Here is a 23,821-nt window from a genome sequence, read left to right as displayed (position 1 = left end):
ATTCAATCATGGTGCATGGTGCGCGGAGCGCGTACCACCGTGCGCTGAAGCAGCTTCGGCTATAAAGTGTTTTAAACCGCGATGCAGCGGTTTAGGACACTAACAAAAATAAGCTCCGGCACCAGCTCACCCTGAGCAGGTGCTCAGTATTCCCATCTTACACCTACCACTTCAAGTGGTAGGTTTCCTTTAAGTTATAATCTCACAATTGCCATTTTCCAGCCTTGCCTCTTGCACTTACGTCTGTTTTCTTTTATGTTCTATTTTTGTATGTTGTCTTTTCATGTTTTTATCTTGTCCATTTTATCTTTTATCTGGTATATTAGGTGTTCCTGTATTGGACTATATGGCCATTATAGTTTTTCTTATGTTCTTCATTTTCAGGATTATTTATGTGTGTTTTTATGTGTTATTTATTTCATTCATTACTTTCTTACGTATGTCTCAGTGGCATTCTTTTCCCATCATCCCTTTTAGTGGAGCTTGTGTGTCTTGCTTAGTTTAGTTTTTATTATTTTACCATTCGTTCTTCATGCTGTGTGTCTATATTTTATGCTGAACTTTTGTACATAGCTTTGTATATAGCTTTTAGATCACTATTATAAGTTTGCACTTCACACTTTGCACTTTTTTGCATGTATTCACTTTGTATCACTAATATTTATTTATGTAAGTACTTTCCTTAAAGGACACCTGTCATCAGGTCTGTGTCACTAGTCCTGTCACTACTACCTGTTGGAGCAGGATCGCATCCCAGCCTTTATCTAGTTATTTCATACATTAATCATTGTAAAATCATCTATTTTTTATCATGTAAATGAGGCTGGTCACATGGTCAGAGGCAGTGATGTCACCCCTGTTACCCCTCCCCTCTCCTCCCCCTGCTCATGTCTGTGTGTAATGTATAGTAAAGCATAGTTAGTGCATCTGCTGACATGCTACATCCTCTTAATACACAGGTGAGAGACACAGACATCAGCTACACATGAATCTGACATGTTCTGCTGTAACATGGCTGCCTGGAGCTGTTGTATCTCTCCTATACACACAGGCTGCAGGGGGCGTGGCCACCAGCACCAGAAAGCACCTCATTATACAGCCTCACATCATTATACAGGCTGTCAGTCATGCACTGGGGGTGTGGCTGTGCCTCCCACTCATGAATAGAGTGGACAGCTTGAATATGCTAATGCTTCATTGGACATTTCACAGGTCATTTGCATACAGCTTTAGGACCTCATTGCTTAAGTTTACAGGCATGTAGAGGGACAATGAAGGGATAGATGCAATGCTCTCTAATGGCAGTTTATGAAAATATATTTAGTTTAGGGGGGTTATTTTGCATGACGGGTTCTCTTTAATCATGTCTTCACATTAGCAACATACATATTTTATAATATTTTTCACTGTATATATTCATTTTTTTATGTATTTATTGTAGTATGAAGTGATTGTTTATATCAAGGTTTGGTGCAAGGTTTGGTTTTATATGTTCATCTACCTCATTTCTTATATATGTAATGCTAATGGTATTACTCTCCATATATTGGCTATATATTTATATTGCACTGCTATGTTGCATATTCATCATCATTCATATGTACACGGTGTCTGTATTATCATCCTTATTTATATTTGTATTATTACCATTTGGTTTTCTTTATCATCCCCTTTCTGACATCACTTTGTTTCCTTCCATTGTTTGGAATGTGGCTCCTGCACATGTGCCATACAATCAGGTGAGCCTGCCATATGTTAACACTCCTCATCCCTTATTGGCCATTATTTCTGATATGTACCAGTTTCCTATACCTGGCGTCATCCCTTGACAAAGACCTGCTGCGGTTGAAACGCACGTCGGGGTTGCAAACCTGTAAGGCCCGTTCCCCACTTACGAGTGTGATGCGATGAACTCGCATCACACTCGCAACGCAAGCTGCCGGGAACGCACGGCCCGAACGCTGCACCGCAGGAGTGAACTCAGCATGTCAGTTCACTCCCGGTGTGCAGCGTTCGGGCCGTGCGTTCCCGGCAGCTTGCGTTGTGAGGGTGATGCGAGTTCATCGCCTAACTCCTCTCCCCCATGAGGCTAAGCGTATACATCGGGAAAGCACCCGGCTTCGTAAACATTGACATATAGTGGCAGAAGGAGGCATAGTTGTTACCTCCGTCTGGCCCTAAACGTTCTGTGCGTTCTGGCCCTAAGCCAGATGGAAAGGCGTAGCAATCTATGTGTTTTCATCTTGAATCTTCCTCCAGAGCGACGTTTGTGCTTAGAGGAGGCAATGGACGGCTATGGGGAAGGAATGCAGTGTATTGCACCTCTCCCCACAGACCCGCCCAGCGCATACGTTATTCTGGAGGACCCTTTGATGTCCAACTTGGTAGAGGAAGGACTGGATCCTAGAGATGGAGACGGAAGGTTGTAGTAAGGTATCTAAGGCTTATGTAACATACCTGCTTTTTTTTTTTTTTTTGAAAAGTCACATTTATAAACGGTACCTCTCTCTACTCAACTCATTTGAGTGTCACGAGCAGCACCTGGAATCATGGGGAAACATTTTTGCTTGTTAAATTGAAGCTTTTCTGCAACAATTTTAGGACAGAGGTGAATTTGCAAATTTTTTTTACAATGAAGACACCCTTCCTTCCCAGTTCATCAGTGTGGCTTTTGATTATGTACACTGATGAGCAAAATGGTAACAATTTTGATATTTTGACTTTCAAGCTTTATATCTCAACATCCACTACAGATTTTAAAGTGAGACTACTATCAATTTCTAGAAAAAACTCTTGGCTGTCTCATAAATAAATTTGATTTGCAACTATTTAGCATATGCTTAGTTGTGTATATTCTAACTGTAACTGCATTACTACTGGTTTGCTCTTAAAAATCTATTTTTTTAAATTATTTTGTCCTTTTTGTTTTTGGATAGTAACTGCAAGAGGTCAAAAGTCAAAACTTTGCTTTGTTTTTACTTTTAATGTTATTTCAGAGTTAAATCCTGTAATGCTGCAGAATTCTGCTACCAGTTTTGTACCAATAAATACCATAAACATTTCATATTGCTGATTTTTTTATTTTTGTACATATTTTTTTCTAGTACAAGTAAAGTCAGTAACATAGACAAACCTAAAAGCAGATGTCATGGAAAATAGAGTGTAAAAATAAAATTCATGAATACTGGAGTCACCCAATCTGCTTGTCATTATGATTACCACCAAAGTTACTTGTAAGATACATTGTTTTCCACACTACAGGATCAATGTTAAAGATTTCACATAGTCTATTAGCATGTTTGTTGTCCTTACCCAACAATAACCCTCACTGAAACATCCAACATACAGAATTCCCTTTTTGCTGTATGCTTGCATCCATTATTGCATGACATACAATTATGTATGACCAAGAGGCACAGGTACTTGACAAAAGGGGAGATGTTTTCTCTGTCGTGTGAATAAGCAGTTATTCTGTGGAATAGTGTGCAGCCCTTAAAATGTGACTGAATTCATAATATACACTGTATGCCATGACTTTGCGATACTACCAGTTCTTGATATTTAAGTGCATTATTTTTCACTTTCAAAGTAGTTTTTAAATGAGTTGTTCAATATTTGGAAAACATGGCTGCTTTCTGCCAAAACAGCTCCACCCTTGACCATGGGTAGTGTATGACATTAAACTAAGGGACAACCCTTTTTATACATTTCACCATTCAACGTTTAAAGATAGATATCACTGTCTGAGGCTTCCTATATTATTATCATTCACATTCCTGTAGGACTATTTTATGTAAGTAAAAACTCCAGTCAAATGTAACTAAAAATATGTCTTGCAATAAATACAGTCATTATACAGCTTGGCTATCTGTATATTGTATAACTACATGTATTTACATTTAGGTTGAATTCAAAGTTAAATATTGTGGCCACATGCTGCTCTATTGTCTTATTATTAACAAAACTAAAGCCGCACAGTTTTTTGTAGACTTTTTAGTATTTGGCAATTTTTTTGACCTCGTTTGATTGAAAATTTCATGTGAAAAAGCTGCTAAGGCTAGATTCACACTACCGTTTCTTTCCTCTGTTACAAAAGTTTAGAATGTAGGTTCAACGGAGGTTGAATGTGTCAGTTAAAAATCCCATTTACATCAATGCAAATTTGATGTCATCCGCTATGGTCAGTTTGGCATGGCTTCTTTATCAAAAAAGCACTGCAGCTTTTTCAGTCCAAAAAAAGTTTGGAAAATGCCCTGCCTAAACGGAACATAATGGACGACATCAATTTTACATTGATGTCAATGGTATTTTTAAGTAATACATTAAAACTCTGTTAAGCCCTCGTTGAACCTTTATACTTTACTTTTTGGGCAGAGGAAAGAAGGAATGGTAGAGTGAAATGAGCCTAACGCTGTAGAGAAGGAAAACATTGCAGCAGTTTTTTCTTCAAACTTGTCAGTGGTTTGCTAGGGTAGAATTACAGGTAGAAACAATGTTATACCAGATATGTTCTATCCAGGTTAAAAAAAAGATTTAGAAAGTAGGAAACTCTGTTCTAAATAAAATATTAAATAAAGAGATAGGAACATTTTGGTTGAACAATTTTAAATACTACCCATCACAGGTAGAACATCATTTAGGTAAAGCTATAAAAAAAGACTGGAGTTTTCCTTTCATATATAACATAAGCAGCCTCACACACTTGTTAGCATGAACATATGAATATCAATTTTGAAGGCCACAGTCAAAATTTTCAATATAATATTTAAAAAATCCTTTTACCCATATTTTCCCTTTAGATCACAGCAAACCTTTGGGTATATATACAAGGCATTTTTGACAAAGAACACAAAGCTAAAACCTGCATGTACAAGACTTCTCTGTATTTACAAAATTATACCACACATTCATGTTCCCTCTTCCACTATTCAGCCAGGAACTCTTTTTTTATCACCCGTAGGAATAAACTATACACTCAGTGGTTTACCAGATGTTTCCATTTGGTACCTGTGACAATATATCAGTATTGTGAGGTTGATGTGGAAATAGGCCCCAAGTAATGTCGTTATTTTGAAGATATAAACTGGTTTTCTTCCAATGCTTGACGAACATACAAAAACAGTACCATACTAATGGATCCGATGGTCGACAAATGTCTGGTATTAAAGCAGAGCAATATTATAGAAACTGAACCCATTGTTCAACCATCTCTGGGCAGACATGTTATGCACTGTACAAATTTAAGAGTTATATGAAAAGATAAAGAGGATATTTTGCAAAAGCCTATACATTTTTGTTTAGCACAAGTATCATAAGTATCTGCCTTACTCATTTTTTTCCAGTTCAATACTTCAATTTTAGTTAGTTAAGCTACATGTGTTTATTACACATAGATTAGGAACTAAAAAGGAAAAAGAATCAGAAATGAGCCACAGACGATGTGAGGCATTTCGTTGCGATGCAATATTTTTTCATCCATTCAGGTCCTGGTGACTTGACTCCTAGAATAAAATGGGGCCCATACATCTGTAGCTTTCATAAACAATACGACCAATACATCTCATAATTATATACATACAATAAATATTCTGTATAATAAAGTAAAATATATTTATATATATATATAGCTATATATAGAGAATGATATGTTTTGTACACTATGCAAAATGACTGTGGCAGGCTAAATGTTATCCTGGCACAATATATACATAGAATATAGCTGAAGGTTTATGGGAATGATATTCAGAAGTGGTTATTGCTTTACAAAGAAAATGCAGCTTAAGCTTGGGGGATGCTGCAGGCATTCATTGTTACAAATGAGCATTATATAAGCCATAAAGTCACTGAAATCATAAAGATCAGTCATTATATGAATGAGGTTGGTGTCCTAATCCTTCATAAGTGATTTCCTATAAAGCTATAGTGATCCTTGTGACAACAGCAATAAATTATTCAGGCAGAACACCTTGGTGATTATCATGCAGATTCTCATATAGCATGTGTTCTTGGATATACCAGAATATTCTGCCGAGATTAACCATCCACCAAAGGTCGATACGAATAGTAAAGCTGGAGACTACTTTTCCATTAATGCTGCAATTTGTCTCCATTCATTCCAAGATCTTCTCTCCATGGCAGGTGTGGTTCTGTTGAAGGTTGACAACTGAAGTGAAATCATCAGGCATCAGGTGGGAGCATATAAGGAATGCCTATACAACAACTAGGCTCTGTGTAACCTTGCAGCCGCGGCTGCCTGAGCTGTATAAAATGGTAAAGAAAAGAAATTCAGCTTAAATATTCAATTTGTGTGATAGAGAGGTAAAATAAAGACATAGTAAAGGGTATAGTAAAGGAAAAGGAAGGAGAGCTCAGTTCAAAAAGTAGAAAGTGGAAGAGGAGAGGATCAAAGACGGAAAAAGTACGGAAAAGTTAAAAAAAGGGAAGAGTGATGGTAAGGAAAAATAGGTAAAGAATGAAAGAGAAGATATTTTAAAAGTAAGCCTATAGAGGCATAGGGAAATGTTCACTCTATGCTTTCTTTAATTTTGCCAGATTTTTTTTGGAGGGATCCATATAAGAAATCTAAACCTCCAAAAAAAAAAAATAATAAAGCAGTTTTAATATAATTTATCAAATATCTGAAAGAAAAACTTGCCTTGTTGCCCCTACAAACCAATGTTCAACTTTAAAGGGATGGTCCTCAACTTTACCATAGCTAACCTAGCTTTTGGGGGTTCAAGCTTCTACCAACTGCATTTGCTGTGGACACAACAGACAATCCCTTTAATTTCTGGTCTGGTGGTCTAGTTTTTACTGTAATTTTTGTTAACAATGAGGATAAAAAGAATAGTATTAATATCTTAAAATAGGTTATTTGTGATTGACCTGCTTTATAATAACACCTAGTGGTATATTGTAGTCTCCAAAGTCACCTATAAAATTGTTGAGATGTCTTACTGTTTCCACTTCTCTAAGATGTACCAATTCTGGCAGGAATGCCATCACACGACTATTTACTAGAACATCTATCACTCAATTTTTGAATCATGTAATTCAATTTCTGTTCAAAAAGGTTAAACTTCTGCAGTCGCTACAGTAGATACTGTCTAAAGATACGATTCTGGGTGATTTTATTATAAGTAGCTCTGCGAAAAGAACTAAATCAAGCAAATAACCCTGGAGCCAAATAAAAAATGCTAATATAAAAGATTTCACAAAGTCTTCAAAATCAGAGATTTCACATGAACTCTATTCTCAAACATAAGAACCTAATACATTATAAAAACATGTTTCATGCATATAATCCTAAACTTTTCCTAAAGTTTTCTGAGCCCTTGCAGAAAACTATGTCTATTAATATATATTATATCATTGGCATATATAAAGGGGAAGTAGGTTCTTACACTGTGGCTCAGACACACATGATGTTCGCACTGTATTCCCCAGCGCTGTCACTGCTGTTGCTGCCGCCCCCTAGAGTCGTGAGCTCAGGAGAGGAAGGGAGGGTCTGAGGAGCTGGGGACGTGGGAGACGTAGGGGGGCTCGGGGTGGCACACATAGCTGGAAACAGAAAATGAGAATGAGATGATGCAGCAAGCATGGAGGGGTTAGTGTGTATATCTGTGTCTATGTTAGGTAGAAGGAGAAAAGGGAATTAGAATCTAATACCGTCTCCAAACCTATGAGAATAAAATATCAAAACTGCAGACAATATATATGTTCTCAGTACAGGCAGTCCCCGGGTTACATACAAGATAGGTTCTTTAGGTTTGTTCTTCAGTTGAATTTGTATGTAAGTCAGAACTGTATACTTTATAATTGTAACTCCATTCAAATTTTTTTTGGTCTCTGTGACAATTGGATTTTAAAAATGTTGGGTTGTCATAAGAACCAGGAATAACAATAAAGCTTATTTGCAGACACCGTTGATAATGTTTATAACTGTTTATAGTAGCTTTAGGTTAAAGTTAAGTAAATTAACAAAATCCAGAGGTCCGTTTGTAAGTAGGGGTCGTCTGTAAGTCAGGGGTTCTTAAGTAGGGCACCGCCTGTACTGGAATGTTAACTTATTGCCACTTCCCATGGTATTTGTGGTATATTTGCTAGATTTTTGGAAACTGAATTTTCTCTCTTCATGCTAAAGTCTTGTTATAGAAAATAATAAAAAGGATTGATCACCAATTGGCACAGCAGAAGCATAATGTAATTTAACAAGACAGTATTAAATTACACCTACCCAATGTTTTTCTAGGAAAGGATCAAATACCAAACAAATGGTAATGATGATATTTTAGTAGCTTATTAATATTATTAAAAACAATTATTGCATTAACATCAATGTTTGCATCAAAACTGATTTAGCATCGGGCGAGTCTCCCTCCCTCCAAAGAATTGGATGTTTATTCCTTTAAACTATGAATCATTGGAATAGCTATAAAATACTTTTGCACATTGATGCTACTTAACCAATGTGCAGTAAAGTAACGTCAAATGCTATATTGATGGAAAAGAACTATTTCAGCAATCTTATGAGTTGCACACTCAAGTGCTTGAGGTATTCGATAGAGAAAATTACAGGTAAAGTTACTGCAGCTGATACCAAAGAGACCCCTCATGCTCTATGTTCCTGAAAGATAATGAGCTCATGTCTGTGACAAAAGAAAAGCTAATTTAGAGAAACATCTATAGGACAGACTATTGTATAATGCCAGTGATATACAAGTAAAAGCCACTGGACTGTGCATCCATCTGAACCTCTCTATCCTTGTAAAAGGTTGCATTAAATTGTACCGTCACCCAAAACTTTCAACCCAATGCAGAGGTTGGGTTATTCAATTCACTTATAGTACTGAGTAAGTCTGATGCAATTTCTTCACACTTCAATATGAAACCCTTATGTATATGATGTATTGTAGTATTATTAAGCTCTTCCGCTTTCAATGATGTCTAAATTTAGTCCAGTTCTGGAAAAGATGTCTCTCCATCTGTCCCAAATCTCTTAAATATTAAAAAAAAATCTCTTAACTATCCCTTTACAGCATAACTGTAGTCAGTATGATCTGATGAAAGCTTAATCGGGTTGTTCACCTGACAGCAGACGTCCACGACGAGAAGCTTCTGCTGCCAGAGCACAGGATAGCTCAATGCGCTTCTCCTGCTCTTGAAGCTGAGATTCAGGATCTGGAGGCAACTCCATTTCAGAATCACTCAATGGGATAACATTTTGCAGACTAAGGAATGTAAAGAAAAGAAAAAATGCTGTAAAATAACATCAAAATACAATCAACTATTAGATAACCACACTTTACAAAATAAGGTTTAAAATATGTAGATTAATCTATAAGCAGATTTTTTAAAGCACAGTCATTTCATGGTCATGTGCTTGTAAACAAAGTACAAGAGAACTGAAGGAGTACCAGCACTGGATCATTGGTGGATATAATGGTGCTGCTGTTTAACCCCCTTCCTGTCAATGTCCTTTTCTTTTTCTGCATTTCCATTTTTTGCTGTGTATGTGTATTTTTCCATGTCAGGAGATTCATGACGGCTTGCTTCCAGCATAACAAATTGTACTTCCTTGTGGCAATTTATATAATATTCCATGCCGTGTAGTCGGAAGTAGGAAAAAAAATCCTGATGAAAACATGCACTTCCGTCAGTTTCTTGTGGGCACTATTTTTATGACTCATTGGGACACGTGTATCAAACTTTTGGCTTCCCTTTATATGGTGCTTGTGCTCATTTGCGGCTTTTTTTGCACCTAAAACAGTCTCCTTTAAAAGTTCACTATTGTCTAGTTTTCTGCAGTATTCCATAAGTTAGCACCTGAATCCAGATGTGAAAGTTGTGACTTTTTTAAAAAGTACCAAATTTTGGTGCAAATTATGGCTGCCCCTGACCAGGCATAGAAATCAGATTGGATGTGATTGCCACTTTTGTAGACTATTTGCGACTTTTGTCTTAAAAAGCTGCAAATTTAATAAAGACCAGGCGCCATATGTATCAATAGGGAAAAACCAATAAGATACATCTGAGCAGCAGAAAAGTCAAGAAAAGTCCCAAAAAACAGATGGACAAAACCGGACTTATGATACATGTCCCCCACTGTGCACTTTAAATGACACTTCTCCTTTAGTCTCTGGGTCAGTACAATCACAGCAATACCAAAAATTTGTATATTAGTTTTTTTTAGTTTTATTTATTTTTTTTTTTAGGTTTTATTAGGTTCTAATAGTTTTAAAAAAATGTAAACCTTATGTACAAAAAAAAAAATCTTTATTTCACCGTATTCTTATGCTAATCATTTCTACTATTTTTTTGGACTGTATAACTTTAAGAACATTTTTTATTAACATTTTCAGAACAGTTTCAAAATGGTGATTCGGACATATAGCCGCTATTTTCCATCGTAGAGTTGACCGCCGGGAATAACATTTGGGACATGGCGATAACTAACATATTAATGATTTTTTTTGGTTTATTTTTATATTTAGACTTTTAGGGTTTTATATTTATTTAACTCTTTTTTACATTTCTTCTTCTGTATTTGCAGGGTATTTTAACCCAAGAGGTCTGATTGTTTCTACCATACAATGCAATATAGTAGGCTGTCTTTTCATCAGGCTGCAAACAATGGTCCAAGCACATGTTCCTGTGTAGGTAGGATAGCAGTCATAGCAGACATGCACCTGCACAATCACTTCACTATGTTCTATACATGAAATTATATGAAATATAACTATGTCAAACCTTGATTTGGCGATAAGTGTTTTTATCCGTTCCACTTTCCTCTGCTTCTCCTGCAGCTCCTCTGGGCTCAGAGGGCTTTCAGGCTCCATATCAATGTAACGCTCTGGAATGAGCACCTTGTCTGGGGTGGAGAGCTGAGACACAGAGACGGACATACATAGTGTGATACATACAGTGCAAAGGATGCAGCCTGCACACAATGTACAAGGTGTCACAGATGTAGGATGTTAGTAATGACATGCATTGTGATCATGGGGACTGATATATAACATATATGACACAAAGTTATGGGAATGTTATGTTACAAAGATCTGTATATGGCAAAGTGTCATAATCTGGTATAAAATTCAGGGAGTGGCACCTTGTCTGGTGTGTTGATCTGAAACATAGAGGGGAACAATTATATTGGTCAAATAGGAAAAAGTTAACTGGTAAAGAGATAAACGTTGTAGGACATGAAAAATAATGTAAGTGATGGCAACATAATGAATGTGGCAGGTGAGGGGACAAAAGGAAAAGAGGGGTAGGAATTATACAGGTGAGTTAAAGAAGAGTGACTGAATTTAATATGGTTGTGTTTTAAGTATTTACCTCTCTGTTTATATCCACTTCAAAGCCTGAAGGGTCCAGTTCCATTTTGCGCAGACGGGCGATTTCTTCTCGAGGAGATTCATATGCATTTTGGGACTCTTGGGAACGGATGGCAGCTTCAAGGTCTGAAATGTCTACCTCATGAATGCTACGATGTCTCCGAACCTGTTAATATAGAGTGATGTGTGCTGATCAATGTGTTCCTGAATTTGCATTACGTAGCTAGAACTATGCAGGTAAAGTTTGACTCACTACTCGGTATGTGTTCACCGGTTTTATAGTGCTGGTCTCCGATTGCTGGCCAGATGGAAGCTGAAGACTCCGTCTCTTTTCTTTCATTGAGCCACTTTGATGGCGCTTCATCCGATCAATCTGCTCCTCAACACTCATTTTAGACTTTACCTCACTGGGAAAAAGTGCACTTTTTGGACGCTCCTATCAGAAATATCAATATATTATCTATAAATATAAATTTGGCTAAACACAGACAAGATTGAGCCCGTTGACTCTGGCCTAGAAAAATGTAAACCAGCAAATACAGGGCAAGTGTTCACTGCGACCAGTTATTTGCTATCCTGGTTTCCAATATTGACGGCAAAATAGTTGCATTTCCACAGTTTTCATAAAGCAGATTAAAAAAGAATTGTATTTTCATAAGTTTGACTATAGCTGTACATTAGTGCAATTAGTTATTTCATCACCTCTCACAACATTACTACCTTAAAAGAGCCAAAAAAAAACCTCAGTAACAATGGGACACAGCCATTGAGTTACTAACTTTTTCTTTACCAGGTAACAACAGTGAACCTTCCTCTAGGTTCTATTGCCAAGATACAGTATTAGGCTCCTTTCACACACATGTATGTAAGCATACAGCAGTGTGCTATAGAGTAGGAAGTGTGAGCAGCCTCTCCAAAGTGAAGCTAAGTGCCCACTCATAAACATGCCTGGTGCCATAGCTGTCTATGGGGACGTATATCAGTCCGCACACTTCCAGCCGGATATATGTCCCCACAACGGCTGTGTGAAAGCAACCTTACGTCCCTTTCACACAAGCCTATAATTTATCCAGTCTTTTATTTCTGTGCTGTATGAATTCATATACATGTGACATTTTTCATCCATATATGTACATATGACACTCTATCTGTACCTTATCCGTATAAAATACAATGGCCTGGCAAATGATGAATGGCTGACTATTGCCTGGCTGACAGGATTCACCTCCCATTGGTTCTGGTCTCCTTAGATTATGCACATATATACGGCAACATACGGGGCACATATGCAACACATTTTTTAAACATTCCCATAGACTTTTTAGAGAAATATATAAGGAAAATACTATACATGAGAAAATAGGACATGCTCTATAATTTTAACGAAATGAATGTGGCCATAAGTTATCTGTTTGAAAACGGCCTTACTAAATAAAAAAAATATTGTGTACCTTCAGTCCCACTAGAGGAGAGTAGTAGCTTTCTGCCTAAAAGTAACACATTTAAATCAATAATAAGTGCAGAAGGCTTCTCAGATCTCTCTAGTGCAGCCAGAATGATTTAATGGTAGTATATGCAGAGTATTTGAAGATCTATTCTATAAAGATGGAGCCATGACAGCTCTAAAACATCATGTCAAATCTTAGACCGAAGAACAATATTCTGATGAAAGTAGGACATTTATTATGAACTCCCCACTAACACAGCGAAAAATGAATCATACAAGGTTATAAAAATAAAACAAAAACAAAGTTACAAGTCTCCTACCCGTGAGATTTGTCCATTTGGTGCATGGCTACCTCCTCTTCTCAACACTGTGGGTTTTGTCACTGTTCCTTCGTCATTTGGTGACTTAGTTCGTGGAGGGACAATTCCAACTTAAAAACCATCATAAGACAATAAATAAGAAATTCCCCTGGATTCCCATATAATAAAAACTCCTTGTAAACATATTGTATTACCTTTATTGATGGCCTGTTGTTTCTCATTCTCCTGGTCTGGTTTTGTCTGCATGGAGCTAATTCCTTCATTAGGGAGAGATGTTGAGAGATGAGGGGACTCTCTCTTGTATGACTCTAAGCCTGACTTTAACTGCAAAATAAAATCAGTTGCTAAGTACAAACATTAATGAACTTAGTAGGAAAATAAAAAGTAGCAAAAAGGGAGAGAATAAAAGGGAACACTGACAAGTTTACTGCATTTCTTCCATTAGACAGGTCTCAGCATTTATATGTATCTGTGTCTTTGCCTCCGGTGAGAGCCTCAGCCTTTCCCTGTTATTCACATGTTATCCACATGCTGCACTTTGCATTTCTACACAACTTTCTGTTTCTCATTCACTCTGTCTGTAATGGCAGTCTCTAGTATGTGTTTTTTCTCTCACTCCGTCTCACTGAGATACTCAGGGAGGTGGGGGGAGGGGAGCAGCAGGATAAGTCATAATCTTCTGCTGCGGGTCCCTTCTATTTATCAGTGTAGGATCTATGTTTAGAGAGTCTGCACACAGCAATAAAGGAAGCATCAGGGATGATCAGTCATTTGGTGAGCATCCAGGGATTATTATTAAAGGGGTTTTTCATGAAAGAAAATACTCACATTTCAATCTGCTAGTGATGTTAACACAACAAAGATAATTTTTAACCCTTTACCTCACAATTTTACTCAGTTTTATTGCTGTTTCAACTCCTATCACTCAGTGATGATCAGTGCAAGATTCCAGGGTGTGGGAACTCTCTAAGCAGACACACTATGATCCAGCTAGTTTTGTGAGCTGACAGTTTGGGAAGATTATCAGGGTAAAGGTCTATATACACTGTTATTTAGCTTCTGAACATTGTACTAGTACACATAGAAAGAGATATGCCAGAGAGAGAGAAACTCAGCTCCACAGCCAACACACAGAAATCCAAGATGGCTTCCCTGACCCTAAGTAAGAAGTTACAGGGTTGTGTCCATGGGCAACTTAGATTGTGTACACCAGGACAGATAGAGACAGGTTGAAATTATATCTGTGAAATGCTGTATTTTGTTAATAACAGTGAATTAGAGAATGTGCTATTTAAGAAACTTGTCTTTGTGGGAATACCCCTTTGAGGCAGTAAAAGCACATGGGCAATGAATGTAAAAGAGTGGTCAACCCCTTTAACAATTGTAGAAAATGGCGCATTATTACTGTACACAAGTACACAACCTAAAAAGGTTCTGAAAAGAAGCTGCAACATTAAGAGAATGCACTAAAATGTGTATTCCATGTAATTTAAGATCCATATTGTTTCAGACCTCTGCCCAGACATTGGCTGAAAATGCAGACCTCAGAAAAGACAGTGGCTGATAATGCAGACCCATAACCAAATAATGGCTGCTGTTTCAGACCCCTGACCAGAAAGTGGCTGATACTGCAGACTCCATACAAGACAATGGCTGATAATTTAGACCCCAGACCACACAAAGGCTGATTATGTAGACCCTAGAGCAGACAATGGCTGATTATGTAGACCCCAGAAAAGACAGTGGCTGATAATGTGTACACAAGCCATATGAGGTGGTTATATACAGGAGTAAATTTTATACTGTAAAATTTGCATTTGAGGCAGTGGCCTGCATTTTTAAGCACTCTAGTAACACCCCAGGTAGATGGCGACATATGAGGCTGCGGTCACACATGGTGTTAACGCATGCATTTTCAAACTCATCACAACAGCTGAGAAGAGGAGATCTGCCTAATTCCATTGTTAACAATGTGTTAACATATATGTTAACACAGTTTTAATGCATTTGTTGCAAATCTGCACTTCTCATCGCTGTGATGCATTTGAAAATGCATGTGTTAACACTATGGGGGTCTTGTACTAAGGGCCCGATTCACGTTTTCCCGACGGGTTACCCAAATATTTACCATTTGCGCCGATTTCCCCTGAATTGCCCTGGGATTTTGGCGCATCGGTCCCGGCGTGCACGCAACAGAAATTGGGGGGAGGGGGGGGGCTGGGCGTGGACGAACGAAAACCCGACGGATTCGGAAAACCCTCCGCATTTAAAAAAAAAAATCTGTCGCGGAGCTTGCACTTACCTTCACTCAGCCCGAGCCGGTGAACTCCAGCGCGTTCAAATGCTTTTCAGCGCAGCAGCGCCACCTGGTGGACGGCGGAGGAACTACCTTTATAAATCCCGGCCGGACCCGAATCCAGCGCAGAGAACGTGCCGCTGGATCCCGAATGGACCGGGTAAGTAAATCTGCCCCTATGTGTGACCGCACCCTTAGAAGTAACCAATAGTTTAAAAAAAAAAGTAAATGCAAAAATTTATGAATTTAACACTTTCAATCTCCAACAGGTTTATGAGCAAAATTTTAAACATTTCAAATTCCTGACCAGACAATTGCTGATAATACAAAACCCAGATAAGACAGTGACTATTAATACAGAAAAAACCGAATAGATAATGGCTGATAATTCAAACCCCAGACCAGAAAAAGGATGAATATGTAGACCCCAGACCAAACAATGGCTGATAATTCAGATCCCAGAAAAGACAGTGGCTGATAATGCAGAGTCCAAACCAGATAATGACTGTCGTTTCAGATTCCAGACCAGACAATGGCTGATCATGCAGACTACAGACCAGACAGTGGCTGATAATATAGACCCCACACCAGACAATGGCTGATAATACAGACCCAAGACTAGATTCAAGATCGGACCTATGAATGTCCCCGATACCAGCAGGATAACTCTAACCTGCTATGGGCATGTCATGAACTAGGTGACTACTGGAAAGAGGTAATGCGCCTATTGTCCGAGGTCTTTCAAACCTCTTTGAGTGCTCAGCCTCAACTATGTGTGTTGGGTATAAATGGGCTTTGTACCAGGCGCGGAAAGAGATCCTCTCACATTGGATTTTGAACCTCTCCTCCCACCATGAGAGAGTATAAAAACCGAATGAATAATATCATTAGACTAGAATATGGAGTCTATCTGAAAAGAAAAACCACCAAGACATTTGAGGCGATCTGGGGTCGCTGGTTAGCAGGGGTGCTCCTCACTATTAAATAAAAGCTGTCACTGATCTACCACCTTTGCTCTTTGAAGAAGATGCACTTGCTGGATAAGGCGCCAGACCAGGGAAGGGGTGGGAAGGGTAATCCGGGCTGTTATTCTATTGTTAATAATGCTCCAGACTGCTCCCGGGAAACAGGCGGCAATTTGTAAGCACTTGCTTTTGCTATTCAATTTACATTCATGTTGTGTCTCTCTATTCAAAAATGGAAAATGTAAGGCCCCTTCCACACTTGCGTTGCAGATAACGTCAGAGTGTGATCAGGGTGCGATCAGAGTTTGGTCAGTGAGAAACGCACATTTTGCATCAGAGTGCAATTAGTTTTCAGTCAGAGTTTGTTCAGTGTCTCACGCGCGTTTTTGATGCAATTTCAATGCGTTTTTCACGCGCAGAAAATGCGTGTGAAATCGACTCAGGACTGAGCTCTATCTTTTCTATGGCAATTGATGCATGAAAAACGCATTGCACTTCCATTGCACTTGCAAGTGTCTCAGAGTGCGTTGCGTTTTTGATGCATCTCCATAGACTTGTATGGTGCATTTTTCACGCGCGTGACTTGCAAAAGTAGAGCATGTCGAGATTTAAACGCGCGTTAAAAAAAAACGTGCGTGTGCGCGTGAAAAAAAATGCAAGTCTGAAAAGACCCATTGATTACAATGGGTCAGAGTGCAATGCAAGTTCTGCGCGTCAAAAGCACGCGCAGAAAACACGCGTGAAAAACGCAAGTGTGAAAGGGGCCTAAGGCTTTGTTTTTCTCTGCCTTGTTAAAAAAAGGTTCTGACTAAAAAAAAAAACAGACAATGGCTGTTTGTGCAGATGTTTTGTATTAGACCCCTGATCAGACTATGGCTAAATGTAAAGACCCTAGATCATATAGAAATAATTAAATAAATAGTTAACTCTTCTTCTGCAGGCACCACACTGTTTTGATGTGGAGTAATCACAGCTACTCATGCTCCCCTGCTTTCTGTTCTGTAATGGTTCCAGAGTCATATACAACTGGGAAAACAGGCTTGGCTGGAGAGATAACTTGTCACATGTACTCACCACTATGCGCAGCCCTATTTCCAATGAGTGCTTCCATCACTAATTATGTTGTCAAAAATACAAGTTCCTATACAATAAATAAGCTCTAAAGTTATAGTTTTAAGAAAAAAAAAGCCAAACAAGAGAATTGGTACATTCTGAGAGCTGGCTGGGCTTAAAAAAGGTAAATGGATTGAATCATGCTAAGTAAGGTCCATGTAATGCTGCTTGTCTACTTTCATTTAAAGGGAACCTGTCACCAGGGACTTCATTTTCACTAAAGACAGGTTACAGAAGCCCATCACACCTGCATTGCAAATATGCCTTTCTACTTTCTCTAAGCATTTGCATTACCATAGAATTGTGTGTTATAACTTACCTTGCACCCTGACAAAATCTCTTGTGTAGACCCAGGGAGACTCTTGAGGGAGCAGGTGTACAGGAACACCAAGGTGAGGGTCGACAGCTGAGCAGTCTGCAGCATAGACAAGTCAAGTGCTGTTTTTTGAAATGCATCCAAACCAAAGCCCAACCCCTGGGACTACAGAGAGGATTTTGTGAAAGTGCAAGGTAAGTTATAACACACAATTCTATTGTAATGCAGATTCTTAGAGGATGCAGAAAGGTATATTTGCAATGCTGGTGTGCTGGGCTTCTGTAACCTGTCTTTATTGAAAATGAGGTCCCTGGTGACAGGTTCCCTTTAAGGCATTTCACAATCTCCACTGGAGTTTCCATAAGGTGCAAATTCAGATGCAAAAGTTATGTGTGCAACATTCTTCCTTCTGCAAAACGACAGCCCTCTAATTGGAAACCTTATGGAGCCCATTATTTTCAGGAAAACAAATATCCTTATGGAGATGTGAACACAGCCTTTGAGGAAATCAGAAAGAAACATGTTTTGGGAACAATTTGGGATATAATAAATTCAAATTGCCCGCTAGAAAAAAAAAATTCAATTAATTGAATAAACAAATGTCACTTAAAGGTAAATTATCCTTTGTGCATTAAGACATGCAAATTAAACCCTCCCCTAGGTTTCCCTTCTTTCCCTTTAGTTACCTCACTGTGTGGCCAGCAGGGAGAGATAGGGTAAGGCCAAGGCTGGAAGCGGCCCTCCCCTGGGGGTGGAGGAACAGCTGGAGGAGAATCCAGGGGAGTGTACGAAAGAGGGAGAGGGGGCCGAGGTGGGCCCGAGTCCTGAGCAAAGAGGAAGCCAGAAAGCATTAGCAGCAAGGGTTGGAATAGGTAAATAATAAAGGTAAAACAAGCAGGAAATGTGGATTAAAAGTGAAGAAAAGAAATCTAAGGTCACGGGTTTACTGGTAAATGGTCCAAAAATGGATCAGCAAATGCAAAAATAATAAAAGACTAAAAGGTTTTCAAAAATGATAATATTTAATTAATGTGAACATTTGTAATGATTTTCAAAGTCACTCAAGAACATGTCAATTTTATTTAGATGTGGAGTAAATGCCGTTGAACCAAGTAGAATTTGTGACACTCTTTTCAAGATAATTACTGGGTATTGAACTTAATGCTGTTCAGGTTTGTTCACTATTGATTAAGCAATGAATTAAATGTAATCACAATCTGAATTTTATCCGAAGTTGTATAATATCAAAGCAAAAATACTTAAATTATAAGATATTCAGACAATAGAATATATTTTTAAAAAGAAAATGAAATTTTATGATTTGCCCTCTGTCCACATGAACCACAGAAAGTCAATTTCTTAAATCACTGGCTTCTTTGTAATAATAAGAGGAAACCACTTACTTCACTTGTAGTATGCTTGGTAGGTGATCCCTGAGATCCTGAGATAAGCGAAAATGGACTGAGGGGGCTGGTGAGACTGGCCGAGCTCAAAGGGCTTGCTGGACTGTTAGATGTGAATGATGCTGAAGGCCCTGCAACAACTATGAGAGTGAAAACAAAAGAAGGAATACACAAAATGAGTATGTGATCATAAAGGAAATCTCCCACCAGTATAAAGGATTGTAAGCCAAACACACTGACATACTGGCGTGTGTCCCCTTTGGAAGGATCTGCTATACTTTAAGCTTCTTATGCCCTAGTTTCCAAGGAGCTCATCTGTATTATTTTAAAAGCCTTTTTTTGTAAAAACCAGGGCATAAGACGCTAAAAGGCAGATCCTGCCATAGGGGGCACACACGAGTAAAGAGTATGTCAGTGTGCTTGGCTTACAATACTTGATCTTGGTGGTAGATGTCCTTTAACAAATAAAACTTTCATACATTTCGGCCACTATTTAAGGGAAAATGCTTCCAGGTTGGTACTTTCTGATCATATTCTTTATAAAGGAGCCACCTACTTACAATATGAGTTTTCTTAGCATGTTGTCTAATCATATTGGTATCTCAATCTCACCTCTGTGTTTGGCTGTGTCTGTACCCCTGGAGGGGTTATTTTTCCTAAGTCCTTCCATTACATCTTGAATCCTCCAGATCTCTCTTTGAATGTGTCTATTCATCAATTCATTCTAAAAAATTGGAATACCAGACATGAATTGCTTTCTTGGCACACATGACTTGTCTTCCTAAGACATTTTTGCTTTATACCTGTATGTTAAGGTTCAGTTGCTCCCACAAAGCATCATGTAAAGCTGAGACTTCCCCTTCCAACACTTCATACTCCAGGCTGCTATTATTTAATGCCTAGAATACATTAAGACTCATTATACCATCTTGAATAAAGAACATAACAAAACATTACAAATTGTAAATAAGGGTTCAAAAATGTTCAGATGCACGAGTGTAATAAAATAGGATTTATTGTCTTTCTGAATAACAAGTTCTTGATGTGAATGTTTTCACCCTTTAACTGACAGCACCATATAATTAATAGCAAATTAAATTGTGCTATTGACATTCTAGAAACAAGTTATATCAAGAGAATCAATTGAAATTAAATGACAAAATCACTTATTGTTATGCCCTACCGTGGTGGCCTGCGAGAGCTCCACACGGATACTGATCAACTGGTTCTGGAGAGATTCCTTCCGATGCAGTAATTTTTCTGGAAATGTTGTCTGATTGCCAAACATCTCCATCTCCTGGTGAGTTCCCATAAGTGCACTCTCAAGGCTCTCCTATAGAGATGGACAAGTAGAATTCTCTTATTGTTTTCAGTTGTAATTTGTTTTTTTATTGCAACACGTCCGTTTTGTAGCTTGTTTAGAGATATTCCTTTGACTGTAAATCGGCAGTATATAGGTTATAGGGAATAAGGATGTTTTTGGCAAATTTGCAAGGATTTTCTCAAACCTCAAAAAGTTAAATTGGATATTAGGGGACATTCACATGTTCAGTGTTTTTGCATGCAGTTTTTTAACCCAAAACAGCAGTGGATTTATCTTTACCTATAAAGATGCAGTACACTAGTTAACCAGAACAACAGGTGTAAATCATTGCTATAGGATGTGCTCTACTAAGAACTCCCTGAGGAGCAATACTCCTCAGGACTTCTTTTATTATAACTCTTTAAAATTTATGCAATATAGAGTTATTAAAATTATGCTAAAAATTATACGTTTTAGCAGCGATGAAAAACTCTGCAGGAGAACAGGTCCACAAAACAGAAGACATTGTCAAAGCGTTCACCAACTATCGATCTTTATATAACCTACCCCCACTCGATCGCGTTTCCAGCTCCAGCTCCCTCAAAATCATTATCCAAATACATCAGGGCAACCGCCCTTCCGTCCCTATCATCCTCAACCACAGCCTCTCTGGAAGCCCTGTTCACCCCAGAAGAGTTGTTGCATGTTATTAAACATCTCCCATCGGGTAAAAGCCCCGGACCTGGATGGATATACAGGCGGTCCCCTACTTAAGGACACCCGACTTACAGACAACCCATAGTTACAGACGGACCCACCTGCCCACTGTTACCTCTGGTGAAGCTCTCTGGATGCTTTACTATAGTCCCAGGCTGCAATGATCAGCTGTAAGATGTCTGTAATGAAGCTTTATTGATAATTATTGGTCCAATTACACCAAAAATTTTGAAACTCCAATTGTCACTGGGGCAAAAGAAAAAAAATTGTCTAGAACTTCCATTATAAAATATACAGTTTCGACTTACATACAAATTCAACTTAAGAACAAACCTCCAGACCCTATCTTGTATGTAACCCGGGGACTGCCTGTACCGCCCTATACATGCCCTAACGCTACATGACACTATCATATCCTGTCTCCTTAAGGCTTTCAATTACATATCTGACAATGTCTTGTTTCCCCCTCCCCTCCTTAGAGCTCACATCACAGTTATACCCAAAGAAGGCAAGGACCCTCAATTGTGTCCCAACTATAGACCAATATCCCTCATTAATGTGGATGCAAAGATCTACACCAAACTCATTGCAAACTGTCTAGCACCACTTATGGGGCCCCCAGTCCACCCGGACCAGGTGGGATTTATTCTTTCCAGGGAGGCCAGGGACAATACATGAAAGACCTTCGCTATGCTAAAAAAGCCAATGTCCTTACGCTGTTACTCTCCCTGGACGCAGAGAAGGCTTTTGACCGTCTGGCCCCCCTAATGCTTGCACGAATTAAGGCTCTATATGATCACCCACAAGCCCAGGTCAGAGTAAATAGTACATTGTCCCCCCCATTTACCATCAATAATGGAACAAGGCAGGGATGCCCCCTCTCCCCGCTCCTCTATGCATTGGTGATCAAACAACTCTTTAATGCGATCAGAGCCAATCCAGCTGTAGAGGGCATTCGGATTGGCGATAAACATCACAAATGTTCAGCCTTCACAGATGACGTGTTGCTATACGTCACAGACCCCACTTCCTCTAATCCCCACATTAAGTCCTCACTCTCAACTTTTGAGCACTTTAGCAATGACAAGGTTAACATCTCAAAGTCTCTAGCAATGAGCATAGGACTACAAACTGCCCTAATTAGATCACTTAGTCAACTCTTTCCCTTCACCTGGCAAAACAAGGCCATTACCTATCTAGGCACAGCCATTCCCGCAAACCTCTCCCTGTTTTTCTCACTCAATTATGGCAAATTTTTACGAACACTGCAGGTGGATCTATTAAAATGGAGGTCCAAGAAGATCTCCTGGGTAGGCAGATTAAGCTGCCTTAAGATGACTGTCCTTTCCAGGTTACAGGCAGTCCCCGGGTTACATACAAGATAGGGACTGTAGGTTTGTTCTTAAGTTGAATTTGTATGTAAGTCGAAACTGTATATTTTATCATTGTAGTTCCCGACAATTTTTTTTTTTTGCCCCAGTGACAATTGGAGTTTCAAATTTTTTTGCTGTAATAGGACCAAGAATTATCAATAAAGCTTCATTACAGACAATTTTAAGCTGATTATTGCAATCTGGGACTATTTTAAAGCATCCAGAGAGCTTCACCAGAGGTCACAGTGGGCAGAGGGGTCCGTCTGTAACTATGGGTTGTCTGTAAGTCGGGTGTCCTTAAGTAGGGGACCGCCTGTATTGTATCTCTTTCAGACCATCCCCCTGTCACTCACCACATCTTTCTTCAATAGTTTATTAGGTATCCTGAATCATTTTCTCTGGTCATCCTCGCCCCCTAGAATAGCAAGAAGCACGTTGATCCGTAGAAAGTTACAGGGTGGCCTGGGCCTTCCCAACTGCAAGGGTTACTACTATACAACTGTCCTAGCCTGCATACTAGATCTGTACCAAAATAAATTCGGCAAGCTATGGATCAGCCAAGAAGCAGCTCAAGCTCCTGCCCCGCTCCAATCCCTTCCCTGGACGAACACCTATATGACTCATGAACACCACCTCACAAAACTCCTGTACATCACGGAACAGATCCTGAGAGCCCTGCGGAAAAAGCCCAAATCGGCTCTATGACAGCAACGGTCTCCTCACACCAATTACCGATAACCCAGATTTTCCCCCAGGCAAGTAAACCACCTTTTTCTCCCTACTCAGATCTGACAACATACTCACATTCAAAAAATTATACAAAACGCAGGGATCTTCCCTCTAGATGATATACTCCCAAACAAAAAAAAAAAAATAACAGCACGTTCCAGATGGTAATACACAATAGACACAGGAACACTTTTACAAGTCCATTAAAAGAAAGTGCCCACAGAGACACTAATCCCTTCGAACAGATGTGCACTGCCCCATCGAATATACACCAAGGCCAATTACAGCGATTTACACCTGATATCTAGACAAATGCACAGACCCCACGGCACCATATGTTGAGTCCTGGCACCGTGAGCAGAACACAACATTTAGCCCAGAGGAATGGGATAAATCTTTCGAACTATGCCACAAAATTTCCATCGCCAACAAAGCCCAAGAAACCAAATTTAAGATCATCTCGAGATGGTTCTGGGTCCCAGCCAGACTCCATGCAATCC

The 23,821-nt window shown here is 38.9% G+C and overlaps 1 protein-coding gene across 19 annotated transcripts in view; it reads right to left on the bottom strand.

Annotated features, from left to right (window-relative positions):
* Window positions 1-5,075: 5,075 nt before the first annotated feature.
* Window positions 5,076-23,821, bottom strand: part of PLEKHA6 (pleckstrin homology domain containing A6) — a 129,924-nt gene continuing 111,178 nt past the window's right edge. For 11 of the 19 annotated variants that reach the window (XM_072137562.1, XM_072137564.1, XM_072137563.1 and 8 more), the window contains 14 exons: window positions 20,383-20,532; window positions 20,003-20,098; window positions 19,812-19,923; window positions 19,200-19,339; window positions 18,483-18,620; window positions 13,301-13,430; window positions 13,107-13,216; window positions 11,593-11,775; window positions 11,341-11,505; window positions 11,111-11,128; window positions 10,750-10,883; window positions 9,088-9,230; window positions 7,404-7,560; window positions 5,076-6,258 (listed from right to left, as the gene is read on the bottom strand). In XM_072137562.1, coding sequence (XP_071993663.1) covers window positions 7,412-7,560; window positions 9,088-9,230; window positions 10,750-10,883; window positions 11,111-11,128; window positions 11,341-11,505; window positions 11,593-11,775; window positions 13,107-13,216; window positions 13,301-13,430; window positions 18,483-18,620; window positions 19,200-19,339; window positions 19,812-19,923; window positions 20,003-20,098; window positions 20,383-20,532 — 1,668 coding nt within the window. In that variant the 3' untranslated portion in view covers window positions 5,076-6,258; window positions 7,404-7,411. The other 8 variants (XM_072137573.1, XM_072137558.1, XM_072137570.1 and 5 more) reach the window with 5 other exon arrangements.

Source organism: Engystomops pustulosus, chromosome 2 (assembly GCF_040894005.1).
Source record: "Engystomops pustulosus chromosome 2, aEngPut4.maternal, whole genome shotgun sequence".
Taxonomy (NCBI): domain Eukaryota; kingdom Metazoa; phylum Chordata; class Amphibia; order Anura; family Leptodactylidae; genus Engystomops; species Engystomops pustulosus.
This window is presented reverse-complemented; position numbering and strand designations above follow the sequence as displayed.